Source organism: Gracilinanus agilis, chromosome 3, assembly GCF_016433145.1.
Source record: "Gracilinanus agilis isolate LMUSP501 chromosome 3, AgileGrace, whole genome shotgun sequence".
Classification (NCBI taxonomy): Eukaryota; Metazoa; Chordata; class Mammalia; order Didelphimorphia; family Didelphidae; genus Gracilinanus; species Gracilinanus agilis.
The window spans coordinates 622,002,873-622,021,645 of NC_058132.1; the positions used below are offsets into that span (position 1 = coordinate 622,002,873).

General features: G+C 37.9%; 1 protein-coding gene and 1 non-coding gene across 2 annotated transcripts; one reads left to right on the forward strand and one right to left on the reverse strand.

Moving 5' to 3' along the window:
• Positions 1–308: 308 nt before the first annotated feature.
• Positions 309–416, forward strand: LOC123243416. The gene has a single exon (XR_006505947.1). It is a non-coding gene; the product is annotated as a U6 spliceosomal RNA (small nuclear RNA).
• A 2,025-nt stretch (positions 417–2,441) lies between these two features.
• On the reverse strand, positions 2,442–11,196 carry FAM124B (family with sequence similarity 124 member B). The gene is made up of 2 exons (XM_044667595.1): positions 10,465–11,196; positions 2,442–3,355 (listed from the first exon to the last, which is right to left on the reverse strand). Exons 1-2 carry the CDS (start codon positions 11,194–11,196, stop codon positions 2,711–2,713), a joined length of 1,377 nt encoding a protein of 458 aa, XP_044523530.1. The 3' UTR covers positions 2,442–2,710.
• Between the last annotated feature and the right edge of the window lie 7,577 nt (positions 11,197–18,773).

Genomic DNA, 18,773 nt, shown 5'->3' on the forward strand with positions numbered 1-18,773 from the left:
TCACAATTTAGTTGATTCTGGCAATAGTCACCTTGGAGTTCTTACAAATTGTAATGGGTTCCTAAATTCTTAGCAGCATGCTATTTTTGTACATTTCCTCAATCCCTAGATTCAAGTAGAACTCCATCCTGCGGGCAACTCATTTTTTTTTTTTTTTTTTTGGTGTTAAGAAAGGGATCCTTATATTTTAAAAGGTTGAAAACCAGAAGAAAAAAGTATATTCCTCTCATGAGAAAAATTGTGCTAGATCAGTTGTTAATCTCTATTTTTCTCTGCTTAATGATATGAATTTAAAACAAACGACAGGTGTCTGCTTCAGTAGCACATATACTAAAATTAGAACAATACAGAAAAGATTAACGTGGCCACTAAGCAAGGGTGACACACAAATTCATTTTGAAGGGTTCCATATTAAAAAAAAATTTTTTTTTATATGGTAGGTAACTACGGGCCTGAAGAACAGAGAACAAAATATATTTTCCTACTTTGGGCAGTAGGACAGGGAACTGATAGAAATGGGCCCGGATATCAAGTGTTTTTGTTTTCTTTATTGCTAGGACGAATGTAATTTTGAATTTGGGAGGGAATAGAGTGAGTATATGCAGAAATACTATAATATATAATAAAAAGCATCAATAAAATTTATTTTTTCCTTTTTATTTAAGATTTTTGCATCTATGTTCATTGAAGAGACAGGAAGACCTGGGTTCTGGCCGGATCTCTGACACATCCAGGCTGTGTGACCTTGGGCAAGTCACTTCAACACTCAGTGTCCAAGGCAGCTCTCTAAGACTAAAAGTTACATAATGGCTAAGTGCATTGATAAATGTAGTTTATTCCATCTCTATATTTCTAGAATTTCTTCCTTCCTCATCTCTTTTTAATTCCCTTTTGTAGTCTTCAAAATTAAGCCAAGTGCTACCTCCTATAGGACCTGATCCCCCAGATACTAGAGCCTCCTCCCCGAAAATACCTCAAATGTATTTAGAATATGTATATGTATTATCTCTTCCACTTGGAGAGAAACTCCTTCAGGACATTTTATTTTTTATTTTATATCCTTGGTGCCACAATGGCTGATACCCAATAGATGCTTAATATGTATTTATTACTTGGCTCCCTAAAAATCCCCTATAACTGGCTTTTTTTTTAACCCTTCCCTTCCATCTTAGACTCAATACTATGTATTGGTTCCAAGGCAGAAGAGTAGTAAAGGCTATGCAATAGAGGTTAAGTGACTTGCCCAGGGTCACACAGCTAGGAAGTGTCTGAGGCCAGATTTTAACCTAGAACATCCCATTGGGTCAGGGTCTCAATCCACTGAGCCATCTAGATACCCTCTATAAATTTTTTTATTAATTTTTTCATTAATAACAAGTGTAATTTGACCCTATAGACCAGGCTGGAACAGTGCTGATTAGAAAAGTGGCAAATTATGCCTTCAGTTATTGACCTTTGATCTCTTAAGCAAGCACCATGTATAAATATGAGCTGCTATTGGCAGGCGCCATTATAGCCTTCACAAAAACAAGGCTTTATGGAGACCCATTTGGGTCCTCTAAGTGATTCTTAGAGGTTTATCATGTTCTGATTATTAGATAGGGCTGGGGGGAGAAGCTTGAAGTTTTCAGTGCACCATGTATTTTAACGGATAAAATATACAAAGCCAGAATACCTGAAGGGTAGCAGAAGTATGCAGGGACCTTTGGGGTTATGAGAAGATTAGCAAGTAGTGAAGAATAAATATTTAATGTGGTTCAGGGGAAGCTAGGCAATGCCGATGAATACTAAAGCAAAATTTAAAACACTAATGAGTTGCATAACATATTCTGTTCATAAGCACACAACACAAATGACCCGAGACATGTTAAATACCTGGCTCAAACTGTGTATACACATCTGCTAAAAAAAGCTGATTCAAATTAGGTGTACACATCCGTGGGGAAAAAACAAAGGCTATCCTTTTCCCTTGTGCTAATCTCTTACAAGGAAATAAAACATCCAAACCATTCCCTTGCTTCTTTGGAATGTTCATGGGTTTTTTTTTTCTTAAATAATTTTTTTTTTCTCTTTAAAAAAGTGTGACTATATCCACAAAAGTCCCAGCACGTTTCCACCTCTTCCTTCCTTGCATCGCGGTAGGCATCATTCAGGAGAGAGATCTGTTCATACAAACTCTGACTTTCATGTTTCCATCTTTCAGTTCATTCTCTGGAGGTACCATTCACAATTTGTTCTTCGAGAATTTAACTCTGTAGGTGTGTCTGATGTTCTCTTGATTCTACTAATTTTACTGTTCATTATCTCACGGGGTTCTTTCCAAATTTTATTAAAATCAGCAAACTTGTCATTTCCTATGACATGGTAGTAGTATTCCATCATAATTATATACCACAATTAGTTTAGCCATTTTCCAACTGATGGACATCCCCTTGATGTCCAATTCTTTGCCACCACAAACAAAGCTGCTATAAATATTTGAGACATAAAGATTCTTTTCCTTTTCCCTTGATCTCCTTAGGAAACAGATCTGGCAATGGTATGCTAGATCAAATATTATCAGTTTAAAAAAATTAGACCCAAAGGTGTGTTGGCAAGAGGGATATCCAGAGACTCAGATGTGCAAGAAAAGGCGCATCGTTTTGGGACTGGTGCTCATTCTGCAGAACAAGGGATTGATTCATTGTCTGAACCCGACATCCATTTTCCATCATATAAAGAATTCTTCTTCCTCATTTCCAGGGGGTCTTTGTGACAAATGAAATGCTGAAGTGATCTGCCCTGCGCCTTTACTGTCCCTATGGCCAGTAAGTGGCGACGGGTGGATTCTCTCCTCAGAGGCTGTGTTTCTTGGACCAGTTATAGCTAATGAAGAGTTTGGCATCCGTGTTGCAGGCAGGCTGCTTTGCAAATCCCTTGGAAATGTTCTCAGAGAAGATTGCCTCTGTTCTGAACTGATTACCGTGAACCCTGTGTCCACATTAGTCTCTGCCTCCGGCTTCTGAAAACTGTTTCCTTGACTGAGTATTTTGATTCTGGCTGCTGATTCAAGATGTGGAGAGGGCTGGCTCCGTTGGAAAGCTATGGATGGGTTGTTAGAGAGGGATGAACTAGATCTGGTCCATGAAGTCCTACGGGGGCTTTCAGATGGCAAAGTCCCAACTCCCAGGTCAGGAGGCTCTGGGGAATTGTGCTTTGACTTTCTGATTTGGCTTCTTCGACTTCTTTGATCTGTGGTTCTTTTTGTAGAGATTATGGTTCGGGTAGAGTCTTGGAGAAGAGTGTCAGCTCCTGTATGGTTGTGATTAGAGAAAAGCTCACCCTTGTTTTCATCTTGTCCTGGGTTTGTTTGGACCTGTGAATGAAGAAAGGCAGGAATATCATTGAGATTTTTTTTTTTAATAATTTTTAAACCCTTACATTCTGTCTTAAAAACTATACTAACTATCAGTTCCAAGGTAGAAGAGCGGTAGGGGTTGGGCGATTGGGATTAAGTGACTTGCCCAGGGTCACACAGCTAGGAAGTGTCTGAGGCCAGATTTGAACCAACTCAGGACTCCCTGACTCTAGGTCTGGCTGTCTCTCCACTTAGCTGCCTCAAGATTTTTAAAATTATTATTGACGATGATAGGATGTGATAATAATTGCTTAGAACTTAATTTCTAAGGCTGTGATTAATCGATTCTGCTCTGAGCAAGTCTCCAGACCTCTTTCCTTCAACAATCAGCTTAAATTAAGCTTCATTATGTGCTAGGCATTGAGATTATAAAGACAGAAAGTGTCCCTGCCTTTAAGAAGTTCGCATTTTCCATGCAAATGTGACAGGTAAACAGACAGAGGAGTATGATCATTTGAGCTGGGCAAGATCTGGAAAGGGCTGACACCTGAGCTAAACCCTGAAGGAAGTGAAGGATTCTTTATTTTTAAAAATTGGTAATTGACTCTTTAATTTCTTTTTTTTTACGTCACCTATGTTTCCTGCTGTATCCTCAGTAACTAGGTCGTGTATGAGATGATATGGCTTAAAGAAACAAGAAGAAGAGAAGGGGCCACACCCTAATGGGGATGCCCAACACATGGGTGCAGATACAAGAATTTTTTAGATTCTGTTTGATACCCCAATCTAGCCCAGAAAGACTACCCAATCAGAAAGCAAGAAATTACAGAGCATGAGCACCCCACCCATGAGTCCTATCACAAGTTCCACTAGGCAGGGGGAAGCTATGTCCTTAAGAGTGGCTCTTCTGACTTCTGAAGGTCAGAGGGGATAAGGAGGTAGTATATCCCAATGGTTTGCTTTCTTTGAGATAAGAGATCTCAACCCATTATGGCGATGTCCTTGAGATGTTATTCTGAACTTTTCCTTCTCTAATGGAATCCCACCCTGAGAAGAAAAAATTAATTCTTTTCTCTCCACACAGTAGCATAGTGGATAAGCTTGGAATCAGGAAGATCTGATATTCCACATACTGCGTGACCTGGGGCCAGTCACTTAACCTCTCTCTGAGTGGGGTGACATTATATGCAGCTTTCCACACCCATGGTCTTCCACTTCTGCAAAGAAGCCAGGGAGAGTATCTTTTCATAAAAGTTAAGGATTCTAAAGGCAGAGGTGTGGAAGGAATGCTTTCTAGGTGTATGTAGCACACACAAAAGCAGGGAGATGGGAGACAGAAGTTTAGGGAACAGAAAATGAGCCAGGCTAGGGGTAGATGATATGAAGGGTGGTAGTGTGAAAGAATCTGATGAAGTAGACTAGAGTCAGATTGTGAAGTGCTTTAAAGAATAAGCTGAGGGGCAGCTGGGTGGCTCAGTGGATTGAGAGTCCGACCTAGAGACGGGAGGTCCTAGGTTCAAATCTGGCCTCAGACACTTCCTAGCCGTGTGACCCTGGGCAAGTCACTTGACCCCCATTGCCTAGCCCTTACCACTCTTCTGCCTTGGAGCCAATTCATAGTAGGTAGGGGTTAAAAAAATGATTTAACAACAACAACAACAACAACAAATAAGCTGAGGAGGTTAGTGTTTTTGTTATTTTTTCCTCCCTAGAGACAATAGGGAGCCACTGAAGTTTCTTGAGAACAAAAGCAACATGTGCTTTAGAAAATTATTTTGTAACTTGTGTGGTGGTTAAATTAGAAAGGCAAAAGACTGGAAGAAGAGAGACCAGTTAAGTCATTATAACAATGGTCAAGACAAGAGGTGGTAAGATCTCAAAAGAGATATTGTGGAGCCAAAATGAACAAGAAGAGACAGCTGACTGGATATGGAAGGTGAGGGAGAGTTAGGAATGATTCTGAATTTCTAGCTGTGTGACTCGAGCAAGTCACTTAACCCCAATTGCTACTAGTCTTTAACACTTTTTTGCCTTAGAATGGATATTCATTCTGAGACCTAAGGTAAGAATTAAAAAAAAAAAAAAAAAAAAAAAAGAATGATTCTAAAGTTTTAAAACTAGATGATAAGAAATATACTCATGCCCTCAATTGAAACAGGAAAGTCTGAATGAGGGGGCAAAGTCAGGGGTTGGGGACAAAAAATGTGAGTTTTATTTTGCCACTGTTCAGTTCAAGATGCCAATGGAACATCAAAGTTAGGGATGTCTAACAGGAAATTGGTGGTATTGGCCTGAAACTCATGCAAGAGATTAAGGCTAGCCTTGGAGACCTGGGAGTCTTCTCTATAGAGATGGCAGTTCAATCCACAAGAGTTGATAAAATCATTAAGACAAAGGATGTAGAAAGAAAAGAGATGAGAAAACCTGGTCATGGGAAGAATCCTGCAAGAAACATTCATGGATACCTTGATGGTCGAGGACGTCATGTGAGCTACTCACAACTTTCACATGTGAAGAACAAGAGAAATAGAGAAATCATTGGGAAAATGTAAGTATTTGAGTCAAGAGGAAAAGGAAGAGAAAATGATATTCTAGGTCAGGGGTCGGCAACCTTTTTGGCCGTGAGAGCCATAAACGCCACATTTTTTAAAATGTAATTTCGTGAGAGCCGTACAGTGCTCACAGTGCCGCTCCTGTAAGTGCCTGAAAAAAAAATTGACTTTATGGTTCCTGCAGAAAGAGCCATATCTGGCCCTGAAAAGAGCCAGATATAGCTCGAGAGCCATACGTTGCCAACCCCTGTTCTAGAAGGAAAAAGAATATAAATTTGTATTAAAACAGATCTAGTCAACAGTAACTCATTCAGAACTTATTCATAGGGGCAGCTGGGTGGCTCAGTGGATGAAGAGCTAGGCCCAGAGAGAAGAGGTCCTGGGTTCAAATGTGGCCTCAGACATTTCCTAGCTGTGTGACCCTGGGCAAGTCACTTAACCCCCATTGCCTACCCCTTACCGCTACACAGTATTGATTCTAAGATGGAAAGTAAAGGTTATTTAAAAAAATAATAATAACTTATTCACCATCAGGCAGTGTGCTGGGTACTCTGGATACAGGCTCAAACAAACAGTACCTTTTCCCAACAGAAGGGCTATATTCGAACAGAGGAGACAATCTGCCTATATAAAAGTATTTCCAAGATATAGCAAAAATAAGTCAAGGTGATTTGGGGATGGGGAAATGAGGAAAGGCTTCTTGTAGGACAGAGGTATCAAATATGCTCCCTCCACCCACATGCTACATACTTACACCAGTCCCAAATACAATGCAAACCAGATTAAAAAGTAAAATTGGGAGGTATTTAACGAGATAATTAAAAATACAATAAAATATAGATAATGTTAATATGTGATTTTCTAAGTCAATATGTGATCTGCAGGGATCCTTATATATATGGTTTTGAGACCTTTGTTTCCACTTGAGTTAGACACCACCAATGTAGAAGAGAGTAAAAGCCACTTAACCCTGTTTGCCATAGTTTCCTCATCTTTAAACTGAGATAGAAAAGGATATGGCAAACCACTTTAGTATCTTTGCCAAGAAAACCCAAGATGGGCTCACAAAGAGCCAGACACAACAGAAACAACTTAGCAACAACAAAGGATTCTAAGTGAACACAAAGACAGAGAAGTGGGCATGAGGAACAGCAAGAAAATCAATTTGGCTGAACTGAGAGTGTGTGAATGAAATAATGCCTATGGAGGTTGGGGGATAAGATTGGAAGCAGGTTGTGAAGGACTTTAAACATCAGTTGCTTGTCTTTTTACTGAGTAGGAAAGAGAAAATGAGGAGTGAAGAATAAAGCTGAGGTTACCAACTTGGGTCTCTGGAAAGCCACTGGTACCTTTAATAGAAACAGGGATGTTTGGAAGAAAGATGCGCTTGGAGGGGAAGAGAAAGAGCTTAGTTTTCAACATGTTTTAAATGTCTTTGGAAAAGATAATCTGAATGATTAATAGGCAGCAAATATATAAATATGTAATAAGGTGTGAATTTTTGTGTACTCCCTATCTCCTCAGACCCTGCCTGCCCAAATTGCAAGATCTTTTTTCAGTGATTTTTCTTATTTCTCATGAAATAGATTTATGAATAGCTGAGTGACATTGACAATAATTTGAAAAGGAACTAGAAAAATGGAGAGATCAGTGGGAATGGGAGAGCTTACAGATGAACTGATGGAATGGACAAGCAAATGACTCATTTTAAATTTTCGTCTCCTTAGTACCTAACATCATGACCTACACTGACACAAGTGGAATTGGGACAAAAGATATAAAAGATAACACCGATATTTTAAGTCTGGGAGACCACGATGTTGGTCTAATGGGCATCACTTGGGAAAATGGGAAGGAGGATAGTAAGGACCTTCAGGAGGCAATGAAGGACAGGAAATTAATACAGTAAGGAAACTAACAGGTGACAAGATGTATAAATGTCACCAAGTAGCACTTGGAAAACACATCCCAAATATTACCTAGAAAACTTTTTTAAAAGGAATAATTGGAAAAGGACTACTGTCCCTGGAAGATGGTGAATCTCAGCTTTGAGTGACCCTGGGCAAGTCATTCTACTTTCCTGCATCTTAATTTCCTCATATATAATTGAGAGGTTTGGATCATCATCATAATACCATTTGTATAGCACTTACTATATCCTAAGTACTGTGCTAAATGCTTTACAATTATTGTCTCTTTTGATCCTCATAGCAGCCCTGGGAGATAGGTGATATTATTATTCTCATTCTACCAATAAGGAAAATGAGGCACAGATTAGGCTATTAAGTATCCAAAGCTAGTCTTGAACTCAAATCTTCTTCCTGACTTTAGATCCAGAGTTCATTTACCTATGAGGACTAAACTGGATATCCTCCTTCTACAGATGAGGAAACTGAGTCTTAGTTTAAGAGTCTTGCCCAATGTCACATAGGTAGTAAATGGAAGAGACAGGTGCTTTTTCAACTGCCCCATATTGCCTGGCCTCTACTTTTCTTTCCAGTTTCATGGAATTAAAAAAGAAAGCATCACAAATTTACTACTTTATTCTGCCTCTACTACCTTCGAACAAGTGAATTCCCCTCCCACATCCCCTCACCCCATCACTGCAGAATAGATGCCTTCCTCACCTCTCTCTCTTGGAAACAATTGCTTCTTTTAAATCATAGCTCAGATGCCTCATCCTGTTACCGTCGTTTAGTCATTTTTCAGTTGGGTCTGATTCCTCATAAATCCATCTGAGGGTTTTCTCGGCAAACACACTACAGTGGTTTGCCATTTCCTTCTCCAGCTCATTTTACAAATGAGGAAAATGAGGCAAACAGGGTTAAAGTGACGCCTAAGATCATGCAGCTAGTAAGTATCTGCAGCTGGATTTGAACTTGGGAAAAATGGCCATTTTTTATTCCAGGCTTGGTGCTCTACCCACTATGTCCCTTAGCTGCCCCACCTCATCCTAAACAAGGCCTATCTATATTTTTCCTGTTGATAGTGCTTTCTCCCTCTTGGAACTACTTCGTATTTACTTCTCTGCCTGTTATAGCCTCTCCTCCTCCCTCCAGTTGAGAAAGTCCTTTAGAGCAGGGGCTACTTTTTAAACTTTGGTCTTTGAATCCCTAAGCATTTAGTAGGTGTTCAATAAATTTTTACAGAGGGGCAGCTAGGTGGACATTTCCTACCTGTGTGACCCTGGGTAAGTCACTTAATCCCAATTGCCTAGACCTTACAATTCTTCTTCATTGGAATGAATACTTAGTATATATAGCATATATAGAATACTTAGTATTGATTTGAAGACAGAAGGTAAAGGTTTTTAAAAAATAATAAGCAAATAAATTCTTATTAAACTAAACTGGGTAGATCTATTAATGAATTTTGCATGACTTCAAGATACATATTACTGATAGGGAAAAGTCTTTGAAAGTACATTTTGTTCTGCCAAATTGAAATGCTTTTTTATAACAAACGAACAATAAGCAGTGGAATTCTGTCTTCTTTCTTCATCGATTCTCTGAATCAATTTTGTGACAGTGGCAATATGACCTGCTGTAAAAAAACAATCATTTTCAGAACAATATTTTATACCATGCTCACATCCCCAATGTCAGGCTCCCTTCTTATATTTTCATCGAAGATGCACTTACTATGCATGTAAATCATCCTCATGATGATCTTATAGAAATAAGAAAGTAGGTATATAGGCCACTAGCTATTCATATCCTCTTGATTGCTTGTTTAAAGAAGTTACCAATTCCACCTATGCTTTTTTTTCTAATTGTTTGGTATATTTCCCTTCTTTCAGATATTCTGAAAATTAATCCTTTTTTCCTTTCAAAATTATGTTGCCTCCACCATACTTTTTTTTTTCCTAAGCCTACTTGGTTTGGTCCAATAATTCTTCCTGGTGTTTATACATAAAACCTACCAATCTATCTTACATTTGTTCATTATGGTTGTCTTAACTAGTAGCCAAATGAAAAAGGAGCAGATAATGAGCAAAAAGTTTCAGAAGCCAGGAATCCTCAACATCTATGGAGATGAATCTGACATAAAAAAAATTGAAAAGACACTGACAGAAACCTGAACCTGCCACTCTGGAAGTCAAATATGCTATGACGATGCCCTACCCAATCACCCAATCCATTCAAAGGATGTGATTTTCTTCTCAGTCACTGACACGGAAGCCACATATTAGATGTGGTAGAGGTTCTCCTCTTTAGGGAACTAATACAATATCCATTGATGAATCTGCCCAGTTTAATTTAACAAGCATTTTCTAAACACCTAGTAGGTCAGAAAGTTCTTCAAAGTGAACAATAGCCAGTACTGAGCTCAGAACAGTTTCACTGAAACTGTTCACTATGATTTCTCTTAGTTTACTGACCAGCTTGCATAAAGTTTTCCTTGCCAACTTGCTAAATTTCTAATTTCAGTTCCATGATCTAGTCCTGGTCTGCCCTGTCCATGTACAGATTAAACCAGTTTACCTTCATTTTGTCCTCATCTGAAAAATCGAATGGTCTGTGACATCATGTGATATATGTTTGTCATATGATCATATCTACGTCAAGAACATACCTGTAGGAGGATTTTGTTTCCATCATAGTCTTGAGTTTGCCATCTGGTGCTGCTGATAGGAATGCAGGGATTTGGCAGAAGTGGTACTAACTGGCCAATTTCTTGAACCTTGAACTGCAGTACAGAAGACTCTCTGAGTTCCACAGACATCCCTAAGGGAAGTTGCTTCAAGGAGAGCTGTATTGAAAAGTTTTTCTTTGAATACAGGACAAAGAAGGAGAAGTTGTTCTTTTGGGTGGTGGCTTCCTTCTGTAAGATCATTTCATAAAGTCTGATTGCATCTTCGTAGTTATCAAAGCTGCAATATAAAGTCACCCGCAGGATCTCACCACCATGATGGACCTGCCTCATCCCCCAGACGGGCATGTGAGGATCTAGGCTGTAGAAATCTTGACTGGTGAGTGTGTATGGGCACAGCCTTCCACCTGCATTCTCTGTGGGATGAGATTGCCAAGGTGGCTTCTGAAAGGAATCGTAGACGTGAAAGAACCGTTCTTCCCCGAGGTCTTCATGCAAGAAGAGCAAAACAGAAATCCCTGGGAACCTAGACCTCTTGGAGTGATATTTTTCATAGTATTTTACTGGAGTCACTCTCTCTGACACCAGAAATAGATGGACTTCGGGGCAAATCCACTCCAAGAGATGGTCAAGGGTTTGCTGCAAAGGCAGTGCATACCCAGCATTGGCCAAGAGATGGACAGTCATGATCAGAGGATCCTGTCTCTCATCCATCGTCAGGCTGCCCCCAAGAGAGCAAAGGGAAGCAACTGCTGAAACACCAGATGCCAAAATACCAACCCCCTAACCTTCTGAAATCAGGCAAGTAGCGTGGGAGAGCATGTTTGGCTCTCCACAAGGCTTCAGCCCACCAGGAAATCAGAGCAGATATGGAACAGCCTGGTTCTTCTCGGGAGTCTTGCTGGTTGCTATTGGAGGCTACTGGCAGCTCCCCGAGGCTTGGCAAAGAATCTCACTAGATACAGGCAGGGTCAGCATGTGTTATTCAGCTTAAGTGTGAAACAGCTTCACTGTGTTGGGCTTATTTAAGCAACACGCCAGGGCTTCAGCTGGACTTAAATGGCTGTAATCTCGAGGATAAACGCCTGCTTGGGACCTGCTGATAAACCAAAGAGGAAATTGACTAACAAATAGGTCTAATGAGAACAATCATGATTTCAATCAACAAGAAATGCAGAGCTACAAGAATGAACTCTTGTTTAAAGGTATTGATTTTCTGCCGTAAGTACATTCCTACTGTATACAGTACAATGTACAGTCCTTGCCTGGGAGACACAGAGAATGATTAAAGGCTTCACATTTTTCCTCAAAGCTGGAGACTTTATACTTCTGTCCCTGATAAATAATATTTTGAGTAAAGGATATTATATATTTACTGAAAAATACCTTATTTCAGAGTACACGCTGTATAGAAAGAAGTCCTAGGAAATGTATCCCCCTTCATTCTTTTGACTCTTTTGAAAAGAAAATGAAAAGATGGATTTTCAGATCATATCATGAACAGATCATATCATGAACAGATCATATCATGATCAGAAATCTGGCCTGGCTTTTCTATTTGATGTTGTTAGTGTATTTAAGGAGGAAAAAAATCTCAAGAAATTTTTAGTTGAAAAACGTTATATAACAGGAGCAATGAGGTGGCTCTGTGGATAGAGGGTCATTTGGGAGGTCTTGGTTCAAATCCAGCCTCAGACACTTCCTATCTGTATGATCCTAGGCAAGTCACTTAACCCCAATTGCCTGGTCCTTACCTTTCTGCCTTAGAACTGATACTTAGTATGGATTCTATGACAGGAAGTAAGGGTTTTAAAAAAATTATGTGTAACAAAAGCTTTATGTGTTGTGTTCCATTCTCTGCTGACTCTTTAACAAGGACATGTGTGAGTAGGCGGCCTTTTAAATCTGGAAGTCCTACCTATAACATCTTTACATAGTTTGTTCAAACAATAATTTTATTTTGTTTTTAAAATCATATGCTACTTATGCATATATTGTGCAAGCAACTGATGTGTTCTGGAAAGGCGATATGTAAATCAAATTTTTATAAATTGGATTCTATTTCAAATGTACTCTGAAACAATTCTAGGAGTAAAATGGAGCTATCTGAAACCGAATAAGTAGTTTATTACTTGAAAAGAGCCTTCCAGAGAATTCTTTTGCAAAGTACTTTTGTAATGAAAATGACTACTTCCTATTTTGCTCATTTCATGAAGTACAAATTTTTCTGCATAAATAGTAACATTCAAACTTAAGGAGACATTCAGAGTTATCTCAAATCTTAGTGCAATTATGATCTTTGGGACATCTTGTATTTTTTGACACAAAAAGAACAATTATTCTTCTAATTCCATTGTCTGCATTTAAAACTTCAGCTTTAGCAAACCTGATTTCAGAATTCCTTACAGTTTCCAAGTGGCAGAACAACAAATAACGTTACGAAAATATCTTTTTGGCAGGCAAATATTTTTCTTCCTTTTCTTCTAGATTTTACACAAACAAAAAAAAATACATTAGAGTCACTGCTAAGCACATACCGTCAAGTACTCACTGCTAGGCATATACCCCTGAAAGGGCAAAGACAGAAACATCTCATATAGACCAAAATGCTCAAAACAAATCAAAAACTGGTAACAAAGTAGATGTCCACCAATTGGGGATGGCTAAATAAATTGTGCTATATAAATGTAATATAATGGATTATTACTGCACTATCAGGGAAACATGGAAGATTTATATAAACTGATATAAATGAAATAAGCAGAAACTGGAACAAAATATATGTAACGATTATTTTAAAAAGTAGGCTTAGAGAAAAACAAAATAGAAATTTAAATATATTACTGACATTTAAAAAAATAAACCCCCAAACCATGGAAATAACTTTTTCCAAGTCTCATTACTCTTCAGTGCATACTGTCAGCTGCTATTTTATTGGATAATATCTTTAAAGATATTTAGATTTACAGCACAGACATTCCCAGTCCTCCAAATCTCAGTCTCTCTGTGTCTCTGTCTTAGTCTCTATCTCACCCCCCTTTCTTCATATAGGTGTACTCATTTTTATAGTAAAGACAAAACAGCCTTTCAGGATGTATAGGTAAATATTTAACAACCAGGTGTGTGTGTGTGTATGGGCATATGTACATGCTTATGTACATAGTATGTATGTATGTACATCTACATTTTCAAAACTTTCTTAAGTTCAGACAATCAACAAAACAATGAATCAAGCCCTAGTTTGTAGGATGCGGTAGATTTCTGAGATGTAAATGCTCATGATACTTCACCTGCATGAACTGCTCCCTGCCTCCCCTTTCATAAACCCGTGTTACTCTGGAAGTACCAACAAAAGCAGAATGTAACCCATTTATACTACTTCAATTATTATTCAGTCCTTTCAGTTCTATCTGAGTTTCTGGGATTTTCTTGACAGTTTTCTTGGCCATTTCTTTCTCCAGTTCATCTTACAGATGAAGAAACTGAGGCAAACAGGTTTAAGTGACTTGTCCAATGTAAAAAACCAGTATCCGAGAATGGATTTGAACTCACATCTTTCTGACTTCAGGTTCAGTGCTCTATCCACTACCTCACCTAGGTGCCCCATACTACTTCATACAAGGCAACATGTATGATGTGATAATTAGATTAAATCTACACTGCCCATCTTTAGATTTAATCACGAAAGGTGAAAACATCTTCATTTTTGGGAGGTCTGTAACCCACGTGTGCTAGAGTAGGGAATGAATCAGAATCAACTGACTGCCCCCTAGGCAGTTCTAAGAGAAGCATCTGTTGTGATTGGACATGCAAACTAGGAGGAAGGCACAGGAAGTGATGCATAAGTAACCCCTTTAAAAAGAGAGAGTTGAGTGACTTAGGAGGTCTTCTGTAGAAGGTCTTCTGGTGAAGAAGTTCTTCTGGTTTGTGGAGGAGTGCTGGCTGGGACCCTGAGACCTTGTTGAGACTGTTCTTAAAATCTTCCTTTGGAATTCTACGTGGTGAGTGTAAAGACTGAATCTTCCTGAACTTCTCTTAAGGAACTTCCCTTTAAAAAGAGATTCTGTGACTGAAGCTTTTGTTTTATTCACCTCCAGGCCTCTGGCTCTCTGACTCTTGGTTTGGGTTAATTAGATCTACATGGATTAACCAGAGGATCATAGCAATTTATCTACTGTGTTAGATTCTTATTTCCTTATTTCTTCTTCCTCTTCTCAATTGTAAACAAATTTCCGTAAAAGTCAATGTTGACTTGAGGTTATTCCTTATTTGGGGATTTTTCCTCTGGTGACCAATCTTTAATATATTTGGACCCCAAACCCCTTTTTCCCCATTACAATGATAAGGCTTTGGATTTTTTTTTCACCAGTTGATCAGTTCTGACATACACATACATATATTTTCTGAAAAGGAGATAGAATGGAAAATTTCTCTTTTACCCTACTTCATACTTTACCCCTCTTCATCTTTGCCTCTTTTCTAAAGAGTTCAGTTTTTTGGGTAATTTTTTTTCCAGGATTCTTCTGTTAATTTGCAGATGAAAATGTTATGGGAATTCATTAGCCATTGCTACCAGAGTATGGATGTCACCCAGTTCTCTCTCTCTCTCCTTTCTACCAAACTTCGGAAAGCTATCCAGATTTCTGTCAGAATTCAGTTGCTGGATGAACGCCAGTTGGCAGAAACCACTAAGTCAAGTGGAAGAGCTGTTGACAGGTAGTGTTCAAAACTCTGAAGAAGGCGGCCAATAATGAGGACTGGGTGGAAGCGTAGGGAGGCCTCCTGGATCAGCCTTGCTGCTGCTGTTCTCTTGAATGCATGTTCAAATTCCAGGCCCCAAGCACTTTGACTTCTATAAAATAAACAGATCTCTCCTGAAATGGGATTCACTTCTTCCTATTCCCTGTTTGCATGATACTTTAGCTTATGCCCAAATAATAGTCAAGGCAGTTCCTAAGGAGGCCAACCCACTTGATTTATTCTTCAGAATTGGCAGCCTGTGGCTCTGTAGAATGTAAAGTACCTCTTACCCTCATCATTTCTCTGGAAACTTGGTTGTTACCGGAATCTCATTCATTCTGCCGACTGTGGTCAATGAATACTCAAATATGTCTTTAAAGTTGGTTTAAGTAGTCCGCTGTTCATTTGAGATGACTCAAGATCTCTGTACGAAGCGACCATTTAGACAAGACAACACCAGTCTTATAGATGGGTTATTTGTTGTTCTAACTACTCTCTGGCAAGAGAAACTGAGGAACATAGGAGTCTATGGATAGTGCTAGTGCATTCCGTCTGAGATTACCTTCCATTATGCTGTATATAACCTGCATGTACAATTTATTTTTCATATTTTGTCTCCCATATTAAAAAGTGAGTTCCCTGAGGGATTTTTTGTGCTGCTCTCCCTCCCTTTTTTAGGTCCTCCAAAGCTTAGCAGGGTAGTTGGCTACTGTAAAGTGCTTGCTGATTCATTGAAGCCACCAAATGATATAATTTATAAATTTAAATTTGTAGATAAAATATATCATTGCTATGTAGAGACATAAAAAATGTATCTATAAATATGTAATTTTTATTGATTAAAGGCATGGCATTATATAATTTATATATAGATTAATTTTAGATATTTTATAAATATATAATAGTATATATTATATAAAATAGTATATTTTATAAAATTTGTTTTTATATATTTTACAATTAAAAATAAAAATTTAAATATTTAAAATCAGTTTTACACATTTAAGCATATATTTAAAATATTTTAAGACACGTTTGCTGATATAAGCTTTCTATATACAAATATGAAAAATAACTTGCATACAAATATATAGTTGTTGGTTAAAGGTACAGAATTAAATATAGAAAGATAATTTTTAGATATAATATATTTTATAGTTTATACATTACATTAAATATATAACATATGCATAAATATATTTAAGTATAAGTTTATAATGTACAAATAGTTTAATATATATTTAATATATTATGTAATATATATTATATATTTGTGTTATTTTATATTATATATTATAACATATAAGTTTATAATGTACATATAATTTAATATATTTAATATATTATATATTTATGTTATTTTATATTATATAAGTTTATAATGTACATATAGTTTAATATATTTTTATATATTTAATATATATTATAGATTCATGTTTTTATATTGAAATATAATTGTTGATTAAAGCATAAGATTTTATAATAATTTTATAATTATAGATAGAAATTTAAATATATTTTGTATCATTTACATTATATATTGAATATATTTCACATATATGAATATACATTTTATAATTCATATATGCCATATTTGTATATTACACATCTACAAATATGAAATAATTCTTATTTAAATTTCAGTTGATTAAAATCAGAATTATATAAGCCATATATTTTATATATGATTTATAGATACATATATGAAAAATGTATGCTTATATTATTATTGATTCAAAGCAGCAAATTATGTCATTTTAGAGCTTATTTAAGGGACCTTCTGAATAATTTATTTCATCTTCATTTTATAGATGAAGAAGCTGAGCCCCTAGGAGATTTCTGTGACCTGTCCAAAATCACATATTGGTGGTGGGGCTTAAAACTCGATCTCTTAACTTCTTAGTCCATCTATCTTTCTTCTTTAGATTTCTTTATTTATAAAACTCAAAATGTGTAAGATGTACCCCTTTCTCTTCTTTGCAGTGGGGAGAAACAACGAGTGTGGATTTGACTACACCATCAGGTGCAGAGGATATAGTACATTGTTGTTAGTGAATTGCTTTTTTTCCTCTTTTTCAATCTTTGTTATAAGGATAACTTCTTGGATTAAAGAAGGAGAAAGGGATACACTGGAAACAACCATAAGCAAAACAAAATTTTAAAACCAAAACAAAATAAAAATATCAATAAATAATATAATAATTGATAATAATCGCTAGCATTTATACTAAGGCTTTGCAAAACTCCTTACAAATATTCTCTCATTTTACCCTTACCATAACCCTGATAGATAGATGCTGTTGTTATCCTCATTTTACAAAGAAGGGAGCTGAAGCAGACAGAAGTTAAGTGACTTGCCTAGGATCACACAGCTAGTACATAACCTGAAGTTGAATCAAAATTCAGGTCTTCCTGACTCCCAAGTTCAGCATTGTATACATTATGGTGCCCCCTTGCGGACTAGGGAAAAAGAAGAATACTATGCAAACCCCATTTCTATCTACATTAAATACTTTATTGACCTGATCCTAATGAATGTGCTAAATGCCTTAAGCTGCTGATACAAATCTGAACAAAGAATAAATATATTAAATTTTAGTGACTTAAAAAAAAAGTCTCAATACATGCAGGATCTTTTTTTTTTTTTTTTTTAGAAAAATTTTCCACGGTTCCATGATTCATGTTCTTACTCCCCCCCTCGGTAGCCGACGAGCATTTCCACTGGTTTTTACGTGTGTCATCGATCCAGACCTATCTCCATATTGTTGATAGTTGCACCAGGGTGGTTGTTTAGAGTCTATTTTTTAAAACAGGTCAGGGAACTCCCAGTGTGGAAACTTTGTACTGCTTCCAGCGTCCACACAACCTGCCTGTACCTTAGTAGATACGTATTAGGGAGTTTTGCTTGAAGAATAATAAAGTAACTTTTTCCCTCGGCTAATAAGTATCAGAGAAGAGACGCAGCCCAGGCTTTCCTCTTAGCGTAACATTCTCTCTCTTATTCTACCTGCCACTATTCGTAACAATGGCAACCCGGTGTAACCCGTATTTTTGTTCCGGAAGGGACTTTTCTATTTCTGAGTCCCTCCCAGCACCAAAATTCAACAATGGGAAGGTTCTGCCGGACTTGGGCTGTTTGGCTCCGGTCCGATGAGAAGCCAAGAGAAGAGAACCAAGGCTCGACGAAGCGGCTTGACTCTCCTTCGGGGGAGAAGCGCCCCCGGAATTCCGCCCGACTGGCAGCCTCGCGGCTGTGGGAGTTCCTCGCTCCTCTGTTTTGGGGCCCCTCCCCATTCTATCCTTTGCCCTCCCCGTCTTTCCGGCCAGATCAATGCAGCCAGCCTCCCACAGGTGCATTCTCTCTTGTCATCTGCGCCTGTTGACTGTCGGGGAGGCACCGGCAGCAACAACAGCAGCCCGAATGAAAACATCTGGGTCATGTACAATTCCACTCTGGCTGGCCTCCTCCGGGGACTGGAGGGCGAGAGAGGAAGTCGGGTGAGATCCTTTTCCAAGTTGTTGTTGTTAAACGTGGAAAACTTCTCCCCCAG